General features: G+C 35.8%; 6 protein-coding genes, 2 non-coding genes and 1 pseudogene across 8 annotated transcripts; 7 read left to right on the forward strand and 2 right to left on the reverse strand.

The window, feature by feature from the left end:
• The first annotated feature begins 509 nt into the window (after positions 1-509).
• On the forward strand, positions 510-582 carry TRNAA-AGC. The gene has a single exon. It is a non-coding gene; the product is annotated as a tRNA-Ala (tRNA).
• A 282-nt stretch (positions 583-864) lies between these two features.
• On the reverse strand, positions 865-2,181 carry LOC106433879 (protein Dr1 homolog). Its single transcript, XM_013874721.3, has 5 exons — positions 1,983-2,181; positions 1,825-1,891; positions 1,614-1,703; positions 1,362-1,525; positions 865-1,265 (listed from the first exon to the last, which is right to left on the reverse strand). The coding sequence occupies exons 2-5, from the start codon at positions 1,877-1,879 to the stop codon at positions 1,074-1,076; spliced, it is 501 nt and encodes a 166-aa protein (XP_013730175.1). The 5' UTR covers positions 1,880-1,891; positions 1,983-2,181; the 3' UTR covers positions 865-1,073.
• A 2,979-nt stretch (positions 2,182-5,160) lies between these two features.
• On the forward strand, positions 5,161-6,596 carry LOC106433867 (H/ACA ribonucleoprotein complex subunit 2-like protein). The gene is made up of 4 exons (XM_013874701.3): positions 5,161-5,418; positions 5,513-5,582; positions 6,105-6,210; positions 6,287-6,596. Exons 1-4 carry the CDS (start codon positions 5,286-5,288, stop codon positions 6,446-6,448), a joined length of 471 nt encoding a protein of 156 aa, XP_013730155.1. The 5' UTR covers positions 5,161-5,285; the 3' UTR covers positions 6,449-6,596.
• Positions 5,677-5,782, forward strand: LOC125593753 (annotated as a pseudogene).
• Positions 5,897-6,013, forward strand: LOC125593752. Its single transcript, XR_007329645.1, has one exon. It is a non-coding gene; the product is annotated as a small nucleolar RNA snoR100 (small nucleolar RNA).
• Positions 6,597-6,794: 198 nt separating the features above from the next.
• LOC106433883 (agmatine deiminase) lies at positions 6,795-9,555 on the forward strand. Its single transcript, XM_013874725.3, has 10 exons — positions 6,795-6,976; positions 7,294-7,407; positions 7,488-7,577; positions 7,672-7,756; positions 7,826-7,881; positions 7,985-8,063; positions 8,147-8,281; positions 8,359-8,591; positions 8,954-9,112; positions 9,213-9,555. Exons 1-10 carry the CDS (start codon positions 6,887-6,889, stop codon positions 9,321-9,323), a joined length of 1,152 nt encoding a protein of 383 aa, XP_013730179.2. The 5' UTR covers positions 6,795-6,886; the 3' UTR covers positions 9,324-9,555.
• Positions 9,269-11,934, forward strand: LOC106433885 (probable serine/threonine-protein kinase DDB_G0291350). Its single transcript, XM_013874726.3, has 7 exons — positions 9,269-9,504; positions 9,608-9,973; positions 10,425-10,567; positions 10,673-10,816; positions 10,971-11,156; positions 11,308-11,432; positions 11,509-11,934. Exons 2-7 carry the CDS (start codon positions 9,769-9,771, stop codon positions 11,735-11,737), a joined length of 1,032 nt encoding a protein of 343 aa, XP_013730180.1. The 5' UTR covers positions 9,269-9,504; positions 9,608-9,768; the 3' UTR covers positions 11,738-11,934.
• A 1,664-nt stretch (positions 11,935-13,598) lies between these two features.
• Positions 13,599-17,486, forward strand: LOC106433871 (protein SUPPRESSOR OF PHYTOCHROME B 5). Its single transcript, XM_048767170.1, has one exon. The coding sequence runs from the start codon at positions 15,150-15,152 to the stop codon at positions 15,564-15,566; it is 417 nt and encodes a 138-aa protein (XP_048623127.1). The 5' UTR covers positions 13,599-15,149; the 3' UTR covers positions 15,567-17,486.
• LOC106433886 (E3 ubiquitin-protein ligase CIP8-like) lies at positions 17,284-18,832 on the reverse strand. Its single transcript, XM_013874727.3, has one exon. The coding sequence runs from the start codon at positions 18,658-18,660 to the stop codon at positions 17,533-17,535; it is 1,128 nt and encodes a 375-aa protein (XP_013730181.1). The 5' UTR covers positions 18,661-18,832; the 3' UTR covers positions 17,284-17,532.
• Positions 18,833-21,693: the final 2,861 nt, after the last annotated feature.

The following is a 21,693-nucleotide window of genomic DNA, read 5'->3' on the forward strand; positions in this document are numbered from 1 at the left end:
AGTCATTAATAAAACAATTAATTGCAGACGTACGGTTTAATTAAACACATTCCTAACCCACAAACTCTAGAGAGAGATAGAGAGAGTGGTCACAGTGGTCCAACCTCTCTCTCGTATGGGCTTTAAATGCTTGGTTTGAGACAAATGTCAGGTTACTTTGATGAGTCATTTTGTACGTTGGTGATACTACATGACGATTTTATTCATACAGCGCAGTATGAAGTGCTGTTTGAACATTGTGTTGAAGCCTGGTTACGGATCTCTCCGTTTACCTCTAACTTGCAACTACTACATCAAGTATCTCCCAATGGTTCAGTTCGATGTCTCATTGTATAAGTTATGTCTTGGTGGCTAGCTTCCTATACATAGTGTTTATTCAAGTTGTTACAGGGGTAATATACCGTTTGGCTTATATGTTTATTTCATCCAGTCATGACTTATAAAAAGAAAGGTATAATTATTAGTAGTTCGGTAATATAACTAGAATATTACTATTGTTTTTAAACATTGGGGATGTAGCTCAGATGGTAGAGCGCTCGCTTAGCATGCGAGAGGTACGGGGATCGATACCCCGCATCTCCATATCTTTTTAGTCCTTTTTTCAACTCGTCCATAAGTGGCCTCTTAAGTAACAAGCAACTCAGATACCTTTTTGGGCCTAGTTAAAATCCGGACAGCCAAACGTTTTTGCTTTTGACTCGTAGTCTTTTTTTTTTTGATCAAACTGACTAGTCTTTTTTTTCTACAATTCTTATACTTTTTGTAGTAGCTTCACATCAGATTTGGTGGTAGATCATGAAGATTAAATTGAAAACGAAATCCAGGATTTAGAACAATCAACTTATAAACAAACACACATGGGAATTGCAAAGAAACAAGGCAATGCTTACTAATTACATCTGAATCACAAAGTGATTTTACGTTCAAAAGAAGAAGAAGAGAAACAAATCTAAGTTAAAATGTAAAGAGCATATCAACACCAAGACAGACTTCTATTTTTTTTTTGCACTTTACAGAGAAATGCTAGAAAAAAAAAAGACAATGTTAAATAAAGGCTTCTCCCTTCTTCTTGATTAGCTTTGTGGATTTGACTGTTGGGTATCTAGTTGCTGCTCTTGATCTGGTTGAGGAACAGAAACACCACCACCACCACCACCATTCATTCTAGCTCGAGCTTCAGCAAACATTCTCTGTTGTTCCGCTGCCGCTTCCTCCTCCGTCATCTCTGCTCCGCTGTTCATCTTCACACTCCTCTGCGAATCTTGCTGCACCACAATTTTACAAAACACCAAAATCCAGAGATATTTTTTTTTTTCAGGTTCTGGCATTAAAGCAACTCGGACAATGGAGGGAACTTTTACCATGGTTTCGTATCGATGCTGCTCATAAGCAGCGTAGACTTCTTCAACGTATTCCCCAAAGCCAAGAACCTGAAGCGCTTTGAGTACATGCTCAGGCGCGATCGTTCGCTTATCCTCTTTGTTACAGACTTCATTAGACTCTGACGATATAAGATTAATGAACTCTGCGATAACACAAAGATTAGCAGCTGCATATACATAATGATATAGATTTGTTTAAGATTATCATAAAAGACTTGATCATATTACTACCAACACAACACTCGATGAGAAGATCTTGAGCATCTCTAGCAACACGAACATCTGCTGGTAACATCTCCTTTATTATTTTAGTCATCGTAGCTGAGAAACATCGCAAGAACAACAATAACGTATTGTTAATTACGAGCTTCATGGAAACTACTGATGCAATCGATCCTTGAATCGCAAATTCAATATAGATCAAAGGAGGACGAGGACGAACCTTTAGGAAGCGAAGCATCTTCCTTAGATTTTCCAACTATATCCATCGGATCCATCGGTTTATCTCTCTAACAGAATATCAATTCAAAAAAAAAACGATTAATCAGATTATATAATATGATGAAGATCAAAGAGAAAACAAATCGAGTACCGACTGACCTTGTTTGACGCAGATCGAGCCGGAGGCTGAGTAACGACGGAGACGGAGGAACGGGAATCTTATCGGCGGTTTTTTTTCTCTCTCTTGTTTTCGCACTTTCTCTCTCTCTCTCTATACGCGGAAGACGATTAGGGCAAGAGCTATTAAATGGGCTTTTTACTAGACCTTTGCATATTAGGGCCACAACTTGAACCGGCCCGTTCCTGCGATTTGATTCGTTTTTTATTTTGAATAACCAAACTATCCGGTTAAAGGGCTGGATAGTTTTGTAAATACGAGGGAGTTTATAACTATAAATCATTCGTTGATTTGTTGTTATATAGTCTCCCTCTATCCGAAAGTAAGATTTTCTATAATATACACGCTATTTAAAATTTTAATAAATATTTATAATTTAATTTATTTTTTATTTTATTATACACTTTCCAATAACTCACCATAAATGAAATTTAATCAATTCAAATATTTTCAATGTTCCCCAAAAAGTATAAAAAATATCTTAACAATATATAAAATCTACGTTCGTGAACAAGAAAAAAATCTAAAAGATTTTAATTTCCGGAAGAGAATGAGTATTAAAAAAAAAAAAAAAAAAGTCCAAACCTGATCCATAGTAAATTCAGGAGAGAGAGTGAAGAGAGGCCATATGTAGATAGGCAGGCAAATGAAAAAAAAAATCAGAGATGGGTATCTAATCAATCAGATTCTGGTTGACTTGTTCAAACATCATCACTCGGTTTCCTTCTTTTTATGTTTGACTTTCTGTGTAGATTCATAGATCTTACATGAACTTCAGATCTCAGATTCCTTGTGTCCCAGTTTATCTGCAGATGCATGTGTGTTTCATAGATTTGTTCCACGTTATTATTTTTATTCTTGTCCATGTGCGTCTGTCTTGATTGATGAGCCAATGAATATCTAGCATGTATTGTTATTTGTTAGTAATAGTGCTTGTTTTTGACCATTGTTTTTCAGATCTGAGATTTATTGTTTGCTCCAAATCGGGATATTTTTTTTTTCATTTCATTCATTTAAAAAGTTGAATTTAATGAGTTTGTTAGAGGTTGACAAAAAAAATGAGTTTGTTAGAGAAAAAGGAGCGAAAGATGCTGGAGGCAGCGGTTGATCGATCTCTTTGTGGGAATTTTTGAAAAAAAAAAACTCAAAGCATGAACAGATCGATAAACCTCTGCATCCAGCGGTCGCCACTTCATCACTCGTACTTTTAATCCGTTTTAAATTTTCAAAGATTACATAATCGTTCTTTTTTTTGTTATTGACTCGATCTATTGTATACGCAACAAATTGGTTTCCTAGTACTTTTGTTTGTTTGTTAATCGAGTATACATATGTTCATAGTTGACTGATATTCCCTTTGCTTTAAGTCAATGCTATCCAGTGGATCTGGAGGTTGATTATTTAAAAAAATAATCAGATTTTTTTTGTATGAATTATGATTCATCTTGTATGTTATGTTCTCAAAGACGTTGTTGTTATGTTTCATGTAACCTCTTGGTTTCATAAAGTGATGAATGCTTCCATAACACATTTGTACTTCATCTTTACTTCAGATGATTTTAAGCGCTTGTTTTTGGCATCTTAATCTTAGTTTCTATCCTATTTTGTAGTGATTCGATTTGCAGGGATTATATTCCTCAGTTGAAGCCATGCCACTGGTTCTTGTTACTGTTGGAAGCTGATTTGGTGTTAAAAAGGTTCATCGGCAATAATCATATTTACTCTGAAAGTTGATTTGGTTCGGCCACGCTTTGAGTTGGTTCTAGTAATTGATTTCTACCTGTAAACATAGGAGATGGATACAAGTTATATAGCATTTATTTTCTGACTTATGCTATATATTTTTTCTTGGCATATTTCAAAATTATCAATCAAATTTCCACATTTTAATGCTCTATGATATTTATGCTAAAGATCTATCCAACATAAAGAAAATTATTGATTCAAACGCTTAATGTTATCTGTTCCTCTGAAAATCATGAACTCAGCTGAAAGTGGCCCTGCGTTTTTGGTTTGTTAATACTATCTGCCACTTAACACGGGATGTGTTGCTGTTTTGCATTCCACCCATGGATGTGTGGTAAGTCTGAATAAACAGTTCAACAATGGCTTATTGACCAACTAAACCTAATACCCTAGATATAAAAAAAAAAAATCGAACTTTTTAATAACTTTTTTATAGATATATACCAATAGTTTTAGATTATATGTTTTCAAATTCGAATTTTTTTATAATTTTTTTTATATAATTTTTTTTTTGAAAATTTTTTGTTTATTTTTTTTTCCAAATTTTCTTTTTGTAATTCGAAAATAATTTTTGAAACTATTTTTAAAATTTTTATTTTCAAAATTTTAATATTTATTTTTTTATTTTATAAAATTTTAAATCTCAATCCCAAATCTCCACTCCTCAACTCTAAATCCTAAGGTTTGGATTAGTTAAACCTAGAGTTATGAGTGTATATTTACCTATTTAATAAAATATTTTGGTCATTTTGATCCTTATGGTCTATATTTGTGACATTAATTTTTTAGTGCTATCGGTATTTTCCAATCATCTATCAACAAATTAATTAGTTGGTCTTTCATATAAAATTGAACAGATTGGGGGAATCATAAGGTTATTATGGGAGCTTTAAACCATCTCCAAAATTATATTAAATATGAGACTTGTTTTAATATATTTCTCTAAAATATCAATATTTAAATAAAAATTAAAAGATAGATTAACATTTCTCTACAAATAGAAGAAAAAAATAGCAATATACAATTTAGAACAAAAAATAGTAGAATTGAAATAGTAGCTAATTTATAAGTTGGACCGTAATAGATGATCGGTCCACCTCTGACATTAGTCGGAAGGTATTAGTATGGTACGTTTTGGACTAGTCCACTCTGTAACACTAGCACTAGCACTAAGTGTGTTTTTTCTGGGGGCCGTTCGGATCAGCCGATAAAACTTATCAAAAAAAAAAATTCTCCCCCAAATAGTAAATACCGTTACAGAAACAAATATAGCGATGAATTGGAGTGTTACGTTTCCGAGCCTATCATGATCCGAAACAGCGCGCACCCAAACACGTTTCTCTTTATTAAGGCCCGCATAGTTTAGCCCATAAAAAAATCTAATAACTACACATACGCTTCAAGCCATGTGGCCTTAGGGCTTCCAAGACTCTCTTCTTCTGCACAAGCACTTGTATAAAACCCCTCATGGTTTACTAGCAATTGTCATAAACCCTAACTCACTTCCGCCACACTTTTTACTCAGTCGCTAGCTCAACATGGGAAGCGATACCGAAGGCGAGAAGTCGATTCAAAAGGAGGAGAAGAAGAAGATTATCTCTCTTGCTCCTATCGCCAAACCTCTCGCCGGCAAAAAGCTCCAGAAGAGGACATTCAAACTCATTCAAAAAGGTACCAATCTTATACATGCTCACTCGCATTAGTGTTCCTTTGCTGAGATTGATGAACTAAAACTTCATCTAATATTTGTATCTGTCTGTCTCAGCTGCTGGAAACAAGTGTTTGAAGAGAGGCGTTAAGGAAGTGGTCAAGAGCATAAGACGTGGCCAAAAAGGGTTCGTTTTTTTTTTCCGTTTTCTTTTCATATATTCGTATATGTTAGTTTAATTTAAACCGTGTACAAATAAGCCGATGCTCTGGATTTAAAAATAATGAATGTAGCATGGTACTGTACACGAAAACTGAACTATGGATCGACATGTCTGCCATCTATGAGTTTAAATATGATTAGACGGCCTGGTTTAGATCCACATTATATCCCTATTGTTATTGTTACTAGCTGATTGTAATTAGTATGTTTATTAGTTGTCTTAGCAATTTACTGTGTGTGGAATCCGTGTACAATTAAGCCGATGCTCTGGATTAAACACAATGAATGTAGCATGGTACTGTACACGGAAACTAAATCATGGGCTTGAAATGTCTGTGCCCTCTCTGAGTACTTAATCGGTTCTTTGATTTGCGGGCCTGGTTTAAACCCACATTCTCTTGTCTAGTTTTAGCCATAAAAAAATGATTACTTGTTTCTTTGATGCCTACTATATACATTCCTCTGGTTTGTGTTGTTTTTGTTTCAGATTATGCGTTATAGCTGGAAACATTTCTCCCATTGATGTGATTACCCATCTCCCGGTCTTGTGTGAAGAAGCTGGTGTTCCTTACGTCTACGTTCCATCCAAAGAAGTAAGCCAAATGTTCTAAATCTATTTTCTTATGTAATCTTTTTGCTCGTTTCTAAATTTGAATGATTTATATTCAGGATCTTGCGCAAGCCGGGGCAACAAAACGGCCAACATGTTGCGTATTGGTCATGCTTAAACCGGCCAAAGGAGAGCTAAGCGCAGAAGATCTTGAAAAGTTGAAGACAGACTACGAACAAGTCTCGGAAGATGTTAAAGAGCTTTCAACTTCAGTGATCTGATTAGGAACTAGAATCAGAGATTCTGTTGTGCCTTAGTGGCTTTTTTTGGTTATTGATTATGACGAGATTAAGGGCCCCTTATAACGATTGTAATTTAGGATCATAAAACAATGTTTTTTTTTAACAGTGATATTTGATTGATGGGCTACTTAAAAATCTCTTCATTAATTACGTTTCTAACAGCTTGAAATGTCAAAACAGTAAATTATTCAGACAAGTTCGTACAGCATGGGCGGAGATTCTTAATCTGATTGCCAGCTGTCAGTAATTAAAGTCGTAGATTCTGATTCCGCACGCCACTAGAGGTGTGGGGTCGGGAATAGTAAAGTACAGGGGTCGAACTGAAAGAAAACAATAAATATGTGGGTTTCCTAGGAAAAGTAGTGTCACAGTTGAAATATCTGACTTGTCAGCTCTCTCACATCTCACGCAGAGAAAATGGAGGAGTCACGAGAATCTCCGGCGGATCACGGCTTTTACATGCCGGCGGAGTGGGAACCTCATGCTCAAACCTGGATCGGTTGGCCTGTATGATCTCTCTATCTTCTCGTAACTCCATTTACGTAGAGAATGAATGATTGGAGAAAACTGGATCTTGCTGTTTATAACTTTTGCATGCGATCTTCGTTTTCAGTTTTTTCTTTTCTTGGTCCTGCTCATAGTTCGATTACGCTTTCGGCTTTCCTCTTCCTCCTCAAGTCTGTTGTGCAATGTTTCAGTTCGAGTTTGCTCATAGATTTGATTAGAGATGCGATCTGTGGCATCGCGATCTATAAACATGCTTTTGTGATCTTGGATTCTTTTTTTCTTAATTCTGAGTTTCTGATATAAACAATGGCTGGCAGGAACGGCAAGATAACTGGCGTCACAACGCTTTACCTGCACAACGAGTGTTTGTAGATGTTGCAAAGGCAATCTCAGTCTTTGAACCTGTGACAGTCTGTGCAAGCTCGGCTCAGGTATGCTTAGTTAGAATCTTCATACATAGAAAAACATCATCTGAAGTCTTTTTTTTTTTTTGCTTCCATATGAATGTTAGTGGGAAAATGCAAGGAAACAGCTTCCAGAGGAGATTAGAGTTGTTGAGATGAGCATGAATGATTCTTGGTTCCGCGACTCTGGACCAACTGTGACTTTCTTTATCATCTCACTTTTTATCCCATCTTACAAAACTTCTTACCATCTCTTGTTACTAATCGTGTTTGCTTCTCTCTGTTTTTCAGTTTGTTGTGCGGAAACGACCACTAAAGCTCAGTTCCCTTACCCGAAACATCGCTGGAGTCGACTGGAATTTCAATGCTTGGGGAGGTAAGGTTCTGTGGTTCTCTTCTCTAGAATTTTTTAGTAACTGCTTGACACACTTTTGGTCAATGGCAGGAGCTGATGATGGCTGCTATAATGATTGGAGTCATGACCTCCTAGTTTCAAAAAAGGTTCGTAAATGGTTAGCAACATTACTTATCAGTAGCATGTTTCAAATACTGATTTGCTCTTTTCATTTCCCCCCCCCCCCCCCCCCCCCCCCCCATCAATCAGATTCTCGCTGTTGAACGGATTCCAAGATTTCAACACTCGATGATTCTTGAAGGAGGCAGCATCCACGTCGACGGAGAAGGTTTGTATAAACAATAAACTCAGTAGCTACTCTGAGTTCATTTTGTATTCTTTTACTTCACTTTGCTTATTCTGCTGTTTCAGGTACTTGCCTTGCGACGGAAGAGTGTCTCTTGAACAAAAACCGGAACCCTCACATGAGTAAAGAGCAGATAGAGGAAGAGCTCAAGAGATACCTCGGAGTACAAACAATCATCTGGCTTCCTCGTGGTCTTTACGGTAACTTCACTCTTCTTGTCCCATACTAACTCTATAGAAACAGGCGATCTTATACAAATTCGATTTTTTTTTGGCAGGTGATGATGACACAAACGGACACATTGATAACATGTGCTGCTTTGCTAAACCGGGAGTTGTGTTACTGTCTTGGACAGACGATGAAACTGATCCTCAATACGAAAGATCCGTGGAAGCTCTTTCGGTTTTCTCAAACTCTGTCGATGCTCGTGGTAGGAAGATTCAAGTCATCAAGCTCCACGTCCCTGGACCGCTTTATATGACCGAAGAAGAATCTTCCGGAATCATTCAGGCAAGTATTTCGAACTAAATTTACATATAAAAAAAAATTAGAAAAATTCCATATATTTTTTTTTAATTTATTTTCACAAAACAGATCAGAAAAATGACTGAATTTTTTTTTATTGAAGAGTAAATATATATGTTTAGAGTTAAGGAATTGAGTTTTGGAGATAGATTTAAATTTTTAAAAATAAAAATAAAATTTTAAATTTTAAAATAAAAAAAGTTATTTTGGTCATTTTATTATTTTTAGGGCTTTGTCATACAAACTAAAAAAATGTTATCCGACAGAATTTCCCTATAAATAATCTCAGATTTGAATTTTATTTTTTTTTAATAGATTTGATAATGTAAGAAGTCACAATGTTGCAGGAAGGTGAAGCTAAACCAAGGCTTGCAGGGACAAGACTGGCAGCATCGTATGTGAACTTCTACATAGCTAACGGAGGAATAATCGTGCCGCAGTTCGGTGACGCGAAACGCGATGAAGAAGCGATCCGCGTCCTCTCAGAGACATATCCTCATCACTCGGTAGTTAACAAATCTCTCCTTGATTCATAAAAAAACAAGAGAGTGAAAAAAAAAACAAACTAATCGGTTCGACTTTGTTTTCTTCTTATTCTTGGGGAAGGTTGTGGGGATCGAGAATGCAAGAGAGATCGTTCTAGCTGGTGGAAACATACATTGCATCACGCAGCAGCAGCCGGCGGAGCCTGATTCCGTCGCCGTCAACGGCGATTGACGGTGTTCGGGTTTTATGTGTCCTGGCCGTTAGATTTGGTTCAGGAGAGCGAACCGGTTCACCGTTGTATTGTTTCTAAAACCGGATCGGTTTAATATTAGTAAATCATTTCTGTTGGTTTAAATACCAAACGGGAAAATAAATTTTTATTGGACCCAAAAAGGTGATGATTGTCTTCTTGGTACGACGACTTTTTCTGCTTAAATTTTAAAATATTTTAATTTTGTAGTAATGGTTTGTTACCGGAACCAATAAGCTAATTGCAACAAATTAATTTTAATTAGTGTAAAATCGGAGAGCTATGCCCGTCTCGTAGAGCTGACATGAATGAATGCTTAACTCTAGAGAATACGAAAGAGCGAAAATCTGAAGGATCTTCGAATTGTGCATTCTTCATCAGATCGAAAGGTTTCAATAGAGACTGAGGAAGGAGAGATTGCGAAGCATGGGCTGTTCGTTCTCGGGATTGAACGCGCTTTACGACGCCGTCAACGGCGGAGGCGACGTGTGGATCAATGAGAATCGGTTCAGAGTCGTGAGGCAGCTCGGCGAAGGCGGTTTCGCGTTCGTCTATCTGGTTAAGGAGATCGTCGCCGACGCTTCCGGTGGCGGTCTGGCGAAGAAAGTCAAGGATCCGTCTCATATCTCCGGTTAGTATTTGATAGTTTCTCTCGAATATTGTTTCCCAATCGTGATTGCTGATTTTGCTACTCCGTGATCTGCGTTATCTTGCTTGAATCTTAGCGACTGAATCTTAGATTGAATCGTGGTATGTTAGGGTTTAAGCTCGGAATCAATGTAGGAATCATATGTTAGGGTTTAAGCTCGGAATATGCGAATGAGTTTAGAGCTTAGAACAAACAGATTCGATCCTGTGTAGTCAACCACCAAGATTACAGTGAATCTACTTTCATATGGTTAAGACTCTGAATCAACCAATTTTGATCTTATGCATCTGAAACTATGGTATTCTAGAGATTGGTTTGCCATTTTTTAATGGCACTAAAGCTTGACTAGTTGAGATGGCTTGGTTCTTTAACATAATTCATCTTTGTACCATGACTAAGGTCGATTTTTTTTTTATCTGTGATTTGATTTTAGCTGATGGAACTTATGCTGTGAAGAAAGTTCTGATTCAGAACAAGGAGCAACTTGAATTGGTGCGGGAGGAGATTCGTGTTTCGTCCTTGTTCAACCACCCTAACTTGCTTCCTCTCCTTGATCACGCTATTATCTCTGTTAAGGTAGATAAGCACTGCTCTCAAACTTTCATAGTTGATGTTTGTCTCTGTAGTTTTCTCATGTGAAGTCCGGGTTTAGAAAAGTGTGTTGATTTTTGATCTGGTTAGGACGGCCAAGGGGGAGCTCGGAAACACGAGGCCTTCTTGCTATTCCCTGTTCACCTTGATGGGACCTTGCTGGATAACTCCACATCGATGAAGGCTAAAAAGGAATCATTCTCAACAGCTGATGTTTTGCATATATTTCGCCAGGTAACTAAACTCTCTTCTTTCTCCTTGACAAAGAAAAAAACTTTGGTTACCTGCACTTTTCTTCATCCCTTGCAACTAACCATGTCATTAGTTGTATGACTATAGCCATGTGAATTGCAAGTGTTTTGATTGCCGAAAGTTATTCCCACTGCAGCTTTGTGATGGGCTCAAACACATGCACTCTCTGGAGCCACCATATGCTCACAACGATGTCAAGCCTGGAAACGTGCTTTTAACACGTAGAAAAGGACAGCCTCCACTTGCGATTTTGATGGACTTTGGGAGTGCTCGTCCATCACGGAAGCAAATCCGTTCCCGTCAAGAGGCCTTACAGTTACAGGTTCTATATCCATCCCTTATTAATACTCATTACGAGCCTCTGAGATCATGCTACTACTCCGTATTTTGTATTTATATAATTCCATTTCTGATCGGTCATGAACTTGTTATGTTCTGTTGTGAATTTTTTCATGTTTTCTTGACTTTAATAGGAATGGGCATCTGAACATTGTTCAGCACCGTTCCGAGCTCCAGAGCTCTGGGATTGCCCAAGCCATGCAGATATCGATGAGAGAACAGATATTTGGTCTCTAGGCTGCACGTTATACGCAATAATGTAAACATGATTATCATCCCTCTAAGATTAAACAAGTCATGTACTTAGTTAATTAAAAAGAGAGAGTTTTTTGCAGGTATGGAATGTCTCCATTTGAATATGCACTTGGAGAATCTGGTGGAAGTCTTCAGCTAGCAATCATGAACGCTCAGATAAAATGGCCAAACACAGGACCAAAGGCTTCGTATCCTGAAGCTCTTCACCAGTTCGTGACTTGGATGCTGCAACCGCAGGCTGCGGTTCGACCGCGCATTGGCGATATCATCATCCACGTCGACAAATTGATCGAGAAATTCACCAAATGAATCCTTTATTCTAGTGGCTTTTGAAAGATGTAAAAGAAACGTTCACCAGGTACATGGATGGGTACACACATAAACGCATTGTCTCTCTCTTTTATTTACATGTTTAGGTATTTGATACATTCTTAATGTAATTTGAAACTGTTAGCATTTGTTGTCTTTTGTTTTTCTTTACTTGTGGTAACCAACAAATTTACTTACGGACAACATATATATATATATATATATATATATATATATCCATGTAAAATAGTGGTTTTTTAAATGCAAAATAGTGTTTTTTTGTCGTAGTAATGGTTTATAATGATTTTTTTTTATAATGATTTCTCGTGTTGCGCAGCATAACGTTTTAGTATAATATTGTTCTGTAAGCTATATAGTACATTTAAGAGATGTATAAGAGTAACATTAACCCTTAAAACCCCATTTGGGTTCTTATTTTATTTTTATTTTTTAAAAAAAAAAAATTAAAAACGAACTAATCGCGGGGCGCCATGTGTCAGTGGAGCCCGCGAACAGTATAAAAACCCACCAAACTTGCCTCTTGGAGAAGAGAAGGAAGAGGTGGTTTTAGAGAAAATTATAGGACCCACCTTTTAAGAACCCACTTAAAAGTTGGGGTTAATCATGCTCTAAAGCAGTGTTCACTAGGTGCATGGGTGCACATAAATACATAGCCGTAGACATGACATGTTGTCGAAGGAGTTATTCCCTATTTAAATTAAATTATTTTGGTATAGATGAAGTGTACGACCTTTTACTTTTACGGATTTGAGTCACTTCAGGGAAACAAAAGTAATAAATAGTGCAAGTCAATTTCTGGAAGATAAATGTCTGAACACCATTTATTTCACAGTCAGTAAAATTATTAATTTCAAGCGTAACTTCTGGCTTCTGTGACTCTAAAGTGGAAAGATCTACAGTTCCCCACTTCCCCACATAATAAAATGATGATCGTACCTTTATACTTATTCCTCTCTATGCATGGCTCTATATTTCCATTTTCAGAAACTTCTGATATTTTAACCAATAAACCCAAATTCCCAATATTTATCTAATAAAACTGACGAAATTCAATATTTGGAACTTTACCAAAAGTTTATCAATAATATAACGTTTCTTAAAAAAAAATTGATCAACTCCAGACCTCTTCGATATTACAGAATGATCCTGAACTGAAATTTAGATAGTAGCCTGCACTGGAATTAAACCAATCCTGATATAGGTAAATTTACTGCACTGCATGCGAAAGAAATATATTTAATTTTCTGTTGTGACATAGCAAGCAAGAGCTGTTTGAACTTTTTGAGGAAGAGAGAAACGACTTAACAGCAGTGAATTAAAGAAAGACAGAACAACGCAAGTCACATGGATATAGTAAATTTTAGTACTTCTTATTTACTGTCCATTACACATATTTTCTCACCAGATTAAAGTTATTCTCCTCAACCATATTGATTTAATTGGATAGATTGCAAAAATAGAAACCTAACATAATAAAAAAGCTTGAAAACATTCTTCCCTTACATTTTCATTCTGCCTAGAAACATTCTTCTTTTACACTTCTCTTACTTATAAGCGCATCTCTAACAATGACACCAAATTTGGTGTTTTGGTATTATAATTATTTTGTCAACTTCAACAATGACACCAAATTTTAGGCTATAATATATTTATATATTATTTTATGTTTTCAGTTTTAAAGTTTTTATATTTTTATTATTTGTAATTGATAAATAATTATCTTATCATGTTTAGATTATTATTTATATTTTTATTATTTGTAAGTGATAAATGATAATAGTCATTTAGTAATTTATTTTAAAAATAAAAATTTAATTTAATTTTTATTTATTTGAAAATAAATTTAAAATAAAAATAATATAATATACTTATGTTTAACTACAAATTTGATAGTAATTGAACTATATTATTAAATGAAACATAATAAAATATGTATTTACATTACATCAAATTTGGTGGGATTGTGTCAATTTTAATGTCTTGTTGGAGATGAAACTACACCAAATTTGGTGTTTTGATGTCTTATCCAAAGATGCCCTTTAAGTGTGTTGTCCTCTATATATTTTTACGTAGTATTAAAATATAAGATAACTTTGATTAATGATTAGTTTCGGTACATTGTATATGTGCATACTCTACTCTCACTTTGAATAGAATATCCCAAAGCATTGGTGTAACTTTACAATACAATCGTTTCGTGGGTAGAAGAAGGGATATGCATTTCTATTACACACAATGAGAGTGTAGAAGAAATAAATGAATTAAATTCTAATTATGCACTGAATGACACCTAGTTAAAACTATCTTGTTTTTAAGATATAGTATGAAGCTTTAAGTTATTGCATTTAAAAGATACAGTATGAAGTTGTAAGTTATTGCACCCTCTGCGAGATAAGATATTTCACTTTCTCTCCTTCACGACTTCTAGCTGGACTCTTGCTGTTTTCAATCAACTCTCCCCATTTATGGCACTATCGTCTCTCTTTCTCTCTCTCTCTCTCTCTCTCTAAGTTCTTAACTCAATGCTTGCTGAGATTTTGAAAGTGTTTTTTTTGGGGGGAGGAGGGGTTAAATTTTTCACTAAAGCTGTAACTACAAAACGTAAACATGGATGATATATAAGAGTCATATGATTTTGCAAATTTGAATCTGACTCGTCTGAGTATAATGTTTTTGACTAGTTTCATGATTTATAATTTTTACACGAAAACATAACCTTTTAGTGGACTCTGTTTGTTTCTATCTAAACTAGCAAGATTATGAAATACATTGTGTTTAGCTTATTTAAATATGATAAAGAGAAAATATTGAATTACGATTAATATTGTGTTTCTTCAAGCTCCTTTTTTTTTGCTATACTGTTTTGCTATTTTGTTAAATTTTAATTATTGGATGGGTATGTTTGTCTTGTATTATTTAAGTCATGTATATTAATTTTAGGCTGTGAGCTGTATTTTGGGTCAGAAAGAAGATGAGAGATAAATAGCATTTCTCAGGTGTTTTAAATACAACATCTTCTCCATGTCTATCTCCATCTCTCCCACCCAACTCCCTTATCTTTTCAAAAGTCAGTCTCCCTCAATTATCATTAGGTTTCCAGGAAGAAAAAAAAACAAGTAATTTCCATTGTTCCTCTTTTGCAAAGAATATTTCCTTTTTACAAAGCAATAATAACTAATATTATTTTGAAAAAAAACTTGTTAAAAACCCTCTTACATCATCCAAGGCTTAGACATGCATTCACACACGCGCTCACATATATAGCTTCTCGTGGTGACGGTCTCACTTTAGGGTTTTTTCTTGTTGGTCTCTTTAATTTGTTGGGTCTTTTTGTTTCCTCTTCTGTTTTTTAAATATATATACACTAAAAAGAGTAGTGATTATATAAGAAATGGAGTCAGGAAAGATATTTGGATCTGATGAGGATTCTCGCAGCTGTGAATCTGGATGGACAATGTATCTGGCCTCACTCTCTGATGATCATGACCAAGAATGTTACTATGATGATGATGGTGACGAAGATAGTGATGGTGGTGATTCAATGGACTCTGATGCATCTTCTGGTCCCATGGAAGCCACAGCAAATCTGAAACTTACTCAAGAGATCGCCGAGCAAAACTCTACAAAGAAAAAGAATAAGAAGACTATTGAAGATACGGTTTTGGTGGACACTAGGGTTCACAACAACAATCATGATGATGATGATGATGGTCGTGATAATCATGAACTTGATCATGATGATGGTAATGATAGCTATAGTGCAGTTCATAGTTACATTGGTTCGGTTAGACAAGAAGGGCTAATTTGATTTTATGATTTCATGTTTATGTTTACTTAATTTATGTTCCAGTGTTTTCTACTTATATGATCGAATGTTTCTGTCCTCATGTCGAAGTATTTTCTTAATGATGGAGAAGTATTTTCTTCCTGCTAATTAATTATATATAGCCCATTTAATTACTACTGATACAACAGTAGCGGTGATTGTAGTACTGATACTGTGATGAAGGTGATGATGAGAGTGACTATTGTGATGGATGATAATGAAGTAGATAGGGTCTCTTGATATGTACATCAATGCATCCAATTATGGATTTCTTAATGGTTACCATAGTACCTCATTATGTAAATGCATATACTTACCAATTTCCATATTCAGTTTATATTCATTTTTTGCTACTAGTCTACTAATACAAATTAAGATAAATACACATAACATTTTGTGACACACAACAAGATTATCTTCCCAAGAATATTGTGTTGGTGTTTTTTTTGTTTGTTTGAAGAATTGGCACAGTTGTATATATAAGCTCGTAACCTAATTGTTTCAGCAGTGTATTAACAATTCAGGAAGAGTATTTACGCTCATTATCGCATTTTAGGATACTTTTGTTTACTACATCTCGTCGCATTCATCAGAAATTTTTAATGCACAATTATATATGCAAAAATATACTTGTATACATTGAACCAAAGCCAACGAGTTAGCCTGCACTGATGTTAACTTGTATTAACAACTTGCCAAAAGATGTCAAGAACTGAAGTAGTCTTGACACCTTTTAGTGAAAATCATTAATACACTAACTGGTTAAATCTCTGCTGGTACAAGAAATATGAAACTTAAAAAGAAAAAGAAATTGAAAATATGTTGCATCGATTTGGTTCGTAAACTATGGACACATACACACACGTGCACACAGTGTAAGTTGTATATAATTGAGAGAACGAGACATAAAATGAGAAACCATCATCTTTGGCTGTAGCTTAAGTACAGACAGGGAAACATGTTTCGTGACCATAAGGGACATATCTATTCTGCACGTGTATCTCTCTGCAACTCATTTTTATTTTTTTGTCGTTTTACCGTAAATTTTTTTGTGACATTTGTTCACATGCATCCTCCTGCAGTAACTACACAATAGTTTGATACCGACATCGAATCCCTAGATTCGTTTCCCAACTTTTATTTAGGATTTGATCCAGAGAATGTTTAGAAAAAGCCTACAGGTTCCACTATATGGTTTATAATTCAATTAAACATATAGGGTTTACAAGTCAATGTCTCAATAGATGTATTTAAAAACACTTTAAATATATGGTTTTGAAACATTACGATTATAGAGTGAAGATTATCCCTCTTACCCCCACTTTTTTGTGACATTTGTTCATATGCACCCTCCTGCAGTAACTACTAACTACAAAACTACAAATTGATAGTTTGATACTAAAGACGAATCAATTCTGAAAATCACCAAGATTTGTTTCCCAACTTTCTTTCGATGTTATGCTTGTCAGCTTGTCATGCCGAAACCGGAACACTTTTCAATGCTGGACCGGTGTACATAGATGCAGCCTCCTCCATCTAAGCTTGCTGAAGCTCACAGCAAAGTTTTGGCACAGTATGGGACCGGTTTTCTTAAGGTTTTGATGGAGAGAGTGGTCAAAGTCGTCCATCAAATTGACCAGATTGTTTAATAGAAGCATATTTTATAAGAGTTAAAAATTCATGATTGAATGATCTAAGATTTTGTCTTTCAAACAAACTGTATATATAGCTTTCTAGCAATCCAAGCTTTACTCAGATGAGATAAAAACAAACAATAATAAAGGCTATCCTCCATTGCTTATACCATCATCACATGGCTCACACAATGAGGCGAAGATACAAGATAAAAATAAACTAAAGATGAAGCATGACTCAATCCAAACATTGAATATACATATTCTTCAAGATAAAGACAAAATTATATATAGACGATGCTTACCAAATCCATTTACCATATATTACTACTACTTGATGTTGTTCTCTGGCTCTTCCTTTGCTCATAGTTTGTATTATCTGTAGGCAATTCATACCGACAAACCGGACATGTGTTCCTCGTTTTGAGCCACGGAACAATACATTCAGTATGGTACTTATGATCACAAGGCAACCCAACAGCTTCGGTCCCGATATCCATCTCGTCTTTGCAAACCGCACAGAAGGCACCTTCATCCTTCTCAACGTCCAACTGAACCATCGGGAGATCCTTGATGAAAGATCTAGAAGCCGGAGGAAACCTCCGGAGATTGGCAAGACCAGCTTGAGAGAACTGTTCAAACAACATGTCATACTCGGGTGCATTAATGTTAACTTCATTATCACCAGTAAGAAAGATCTCTCTGTTTCCCACATCAAAGTTGATCTCTAGCGTATGAGAGTTCAGCAACACTTCCCACTCGAGGTTGTTCCCCGAGCCCTCTGCTCTTTCCCCTGTGGCTAAACCTTCTGAAGAGATCATCGGTGAGATGAAGATAGAAACCGAAGTATCCTCATCGATGTCAGCTTCTGCAAAACCGGTTAGTATCTCTATCTCCCTTTCATCCTCCAAACCGCCATCACCACCTTCATCGATTTCTGCAAAACCGGTTAGTATCTCCCTTTCATCCACTAAACCACCACCACCATCAACTTCTTCCCAATCAAACTCCTCAGCAGCTACTCCACGGTCTTCTACTTGGAGTGAATCCCAACAAAGAGGTATAGTCACATTCACATCATCATCATCATCATCATCATTCAAATCAATCCCCCACACCTCCCTCTCATTCTCATGATCATGATCATCATCATCAGATCCAGATTCGATTGTAATCAACCGAATCTCACTTCCCATCGATGTGATACCGCGAACCTCAAGATCATCGTCATCAGGTTCATCAAAATCATTGAGGTTGTTAACATCAACAACATCACTATCACCACCTATATTCTCAATAAAAACGGTTCCGGATCCCAATCCTAATTCAGTAACCACGTCGCAGTTTCCTACTATCACATCACGAGACTCCGTACCTTCGTTATCATCGTCGCGAGGAAGAGTTACCTGAGACTGCTCAACGCGCTGGTGTGACGGATCCATGACGAGGCTTTACGCCTGTAGAGGAAGATCAGCAATCGGAGATCGATTCGTCGCCGGAAACAACGGCGGCGGAAGAGGTAATCGGTTGTGCGATGATTTGAATCGGATAATGTCTCCTGCGTCGACGTCTAATCATCCATCTGGAAGGCATGATGATAGCATCCGCCGATATGGGCTGAAGTGAGACTATATCGGCCCATGAACGGCCCATGTTATCATATGCTTTATTTATTTTACTTTTTTCCGTGACAGCATTGATCATGCCTTTATAATTTGACTAGAAAAAGGAATATAATCTTTTTTTAGCGAGATACTTTTGGACCAACCAAAAAGGGGAACAGTGAGACAGTTGTCGAATAACGAGTGGGCCGCGTCTTAATCGAGATCGCCATCGAAAAAGAATTAAAAAGAGAGAAGGCATAAGTCCAGGCACGTGAGAGAGCCACGTCATTAGAAAAAAACAGTGTGGGAACAGAACAAAAGAAAACACATCTTCTCTTTTTTGAGTCTTCTCTCTCGGATGGCATCATCTTATATTAATAACTCTCTCCACAGCTTTCGCTTTCACGTATTATCAATGACCCATAAACCGACAGGTCACTCAAGAAAGGACTCCACATGCCCTCTCCTTCTATTCCCATCTTAATTTATCTTATCTTCATTTTCTTATTCAACCATTAAATAAATACTAGAGTGTTCATTTAATTTTCTACCATCATTTTAAGTCAACGTCCCTAAAATTATCATTTTTCCAGAGTTTTCTTCTTTATTAAACTCAAAATTAAAAAATTACACTAGAGAGAGCAACACATTCACTACTGTGTGCTATTTATTAGCCAAGGGACTAGGAAAATAACATTATTCACAATATGACCCACCAGTTTACTTTACCTCGAATTTGTAACCCTGATATTGTCTGTCAGAGTTAAAAAAAAATTGGGACCCAAAGATGGGTTAATTTCTGTCACGTGATACCATCACGAGAAAGCGACCGGTCACCACCGCTTCTCTCTCTTTACAGGCACGTGCTCTCACGTCTCTCCTCTCCTCCCATTTGCCCGCACAAAAATCTCACCATCTTCCCCAATCCCATACCCTAGTTTAAAACCATAAGTTTTTATTTTATAAATATATCTGGATCAAGTATGATATTTAAATTTATTGTCAAGTTTTCTCGTTTTTTTCTCTGCATGTCTTGGGTATTTTTACTATGATACTGAGATTCTTGACGTTATTCCTTGGTATATGAATACAACAGCAAATATTTTATAAGTTAACGGCAACGTTTGGATTTAAACGGCGTCACGAGGTTCAACAGTGCGGCGACTATATGGAGAATGGAGATGACGGGACCCACCGCACGCGAGACGGAAGGCAGTGTGGCAGTTTAACGGCAGGGGATGGGAACACGTGACTATGCTGCTCCTCACTTCCACCTTCTTTTGTTTCCTTTTTTTTTACTGCTTACAAGTTACAACTTCTTTTTTTTTTGTACTACAGTTACAACTATTTTTCTTGTGATATTTTCAAAAGTCGTTTATTCTTTTCCTTTTTGTTTGACATGATTAATTGATCTTATTTCACAATTATCCCTGAAAATTAAAATCTTATTCGAACGATAGCACAATTCTACAATAGCTATGACAATACCAACAAACGTGATATACACAAAATTAAAATTATAAACAGAAAACAATCAAAAGAGTAAAACGGGATAGCGTAAAAAAAATGTGGGACCCGCAATAATCGAGGGGTGTGAGTTGGCCACGTGATGGATGGGAGGCAGCCAAAAGGTTTCTTATCACGTGATACGGCGTGATTCACGCGGCGCAACTGCCACGTGTCACTTTTGGATCCGACCTTGTAGGTTAAAACTTCGTTTTTAGCTAATTTAATTTAATGCATCATTTAGTTATTTAATCCCGTGTCTTACCATAGGACACATGATACATAATCTACTATTGTTAACTGATCCCTAAGAGGATTCCTGTGCAAATGTACAGAGGAATGTCCGTAATACAAATACATTTGTTTTTCTTGAAATCCAGCTTCTTATTCTTCTTTTTAATTTACTTTATGATTATATTATTAAGAAAATAACAATGATTAGAGACAACTAATAGTCCTCTTTAGAAGGGAACAAAGAAGAAAAAGAGGCCAGCTAATCCAAATGAGGTGCTCTCCCATACACTCTTCTGTCTATGCTAAAGTTTCAGGATTTAATGTTTAAAATTTTAATTGTATTTCTGAAAAGGCAGAGGTTTGATCAATTGTAGAACTCCGGCTACGAGCATTTGTAATATATTAACAACTACTCCCTCTGTTTCTAAAAAATATATATTCTAGTTTTTTCACACATTTTAATAAAACACATTAAATTTGCATAATTTTTTGTGTTTATCTTCTTTCCACAAATTTAAGCCAATAAAAAACCAATTAGTGCAATTAAGATTTTTGAAGTTTGCAATTAGTTAATAAAATTTGTATTGAAAATGTAAAAAATGAATTTTTTAGGAACAAAATATTTTTCTAGAATATGTATCTTTAAGGAACGGAGGGAGTAATACGTAAAGAGATATTTATTGCTTGATTAAAAATAATCGCTGTCGTGTGCATGAACCTGGTGAGGTGTAACTTGTGATATGAGATCTCACGTTGATTTTATTTTGAATTGGATCATATATTGTTATATGATAAAATGATATAGTATTTTATTTATTTATCAGTGTGCTAATTTATAAATCTTACGATTCCCTGAATAATTTGCTCTACGTATTTTTTTGGTACATGTAAGATTATATATGTAAGATAAGAAAATGATATTATTTTGCTTTAAGAATTAATTTAGTTTCCTAATTAACTACCATTCACTGTTTTTGTACTGTTCGTCGGCTGAAATATACTGCTCGAATTTCCAACTCGTACCTATTGTGTAAAGTAATACACATTGATCTAACTATAGCTTTTGTCAGTATATTGTATATTGACCTCCACTAAAACTTTTGTTTTAAAGTGAAAAAACTGCACTGGCTT

Source organism: Brassica napus, chromosome C9 (assembly GCF_020379485.1).
Source record: "Brassica napus cultivar Da-Ae chromosome C9, Da-Ae, whole genome shotgun sequence".
NCBI classification, from domain to species: Eukaryota; Viridiplantae; Streptophyta; class Magnoliopsida; order Brassicales; family Brassicaceae; genus Brassica; species Brassica napus.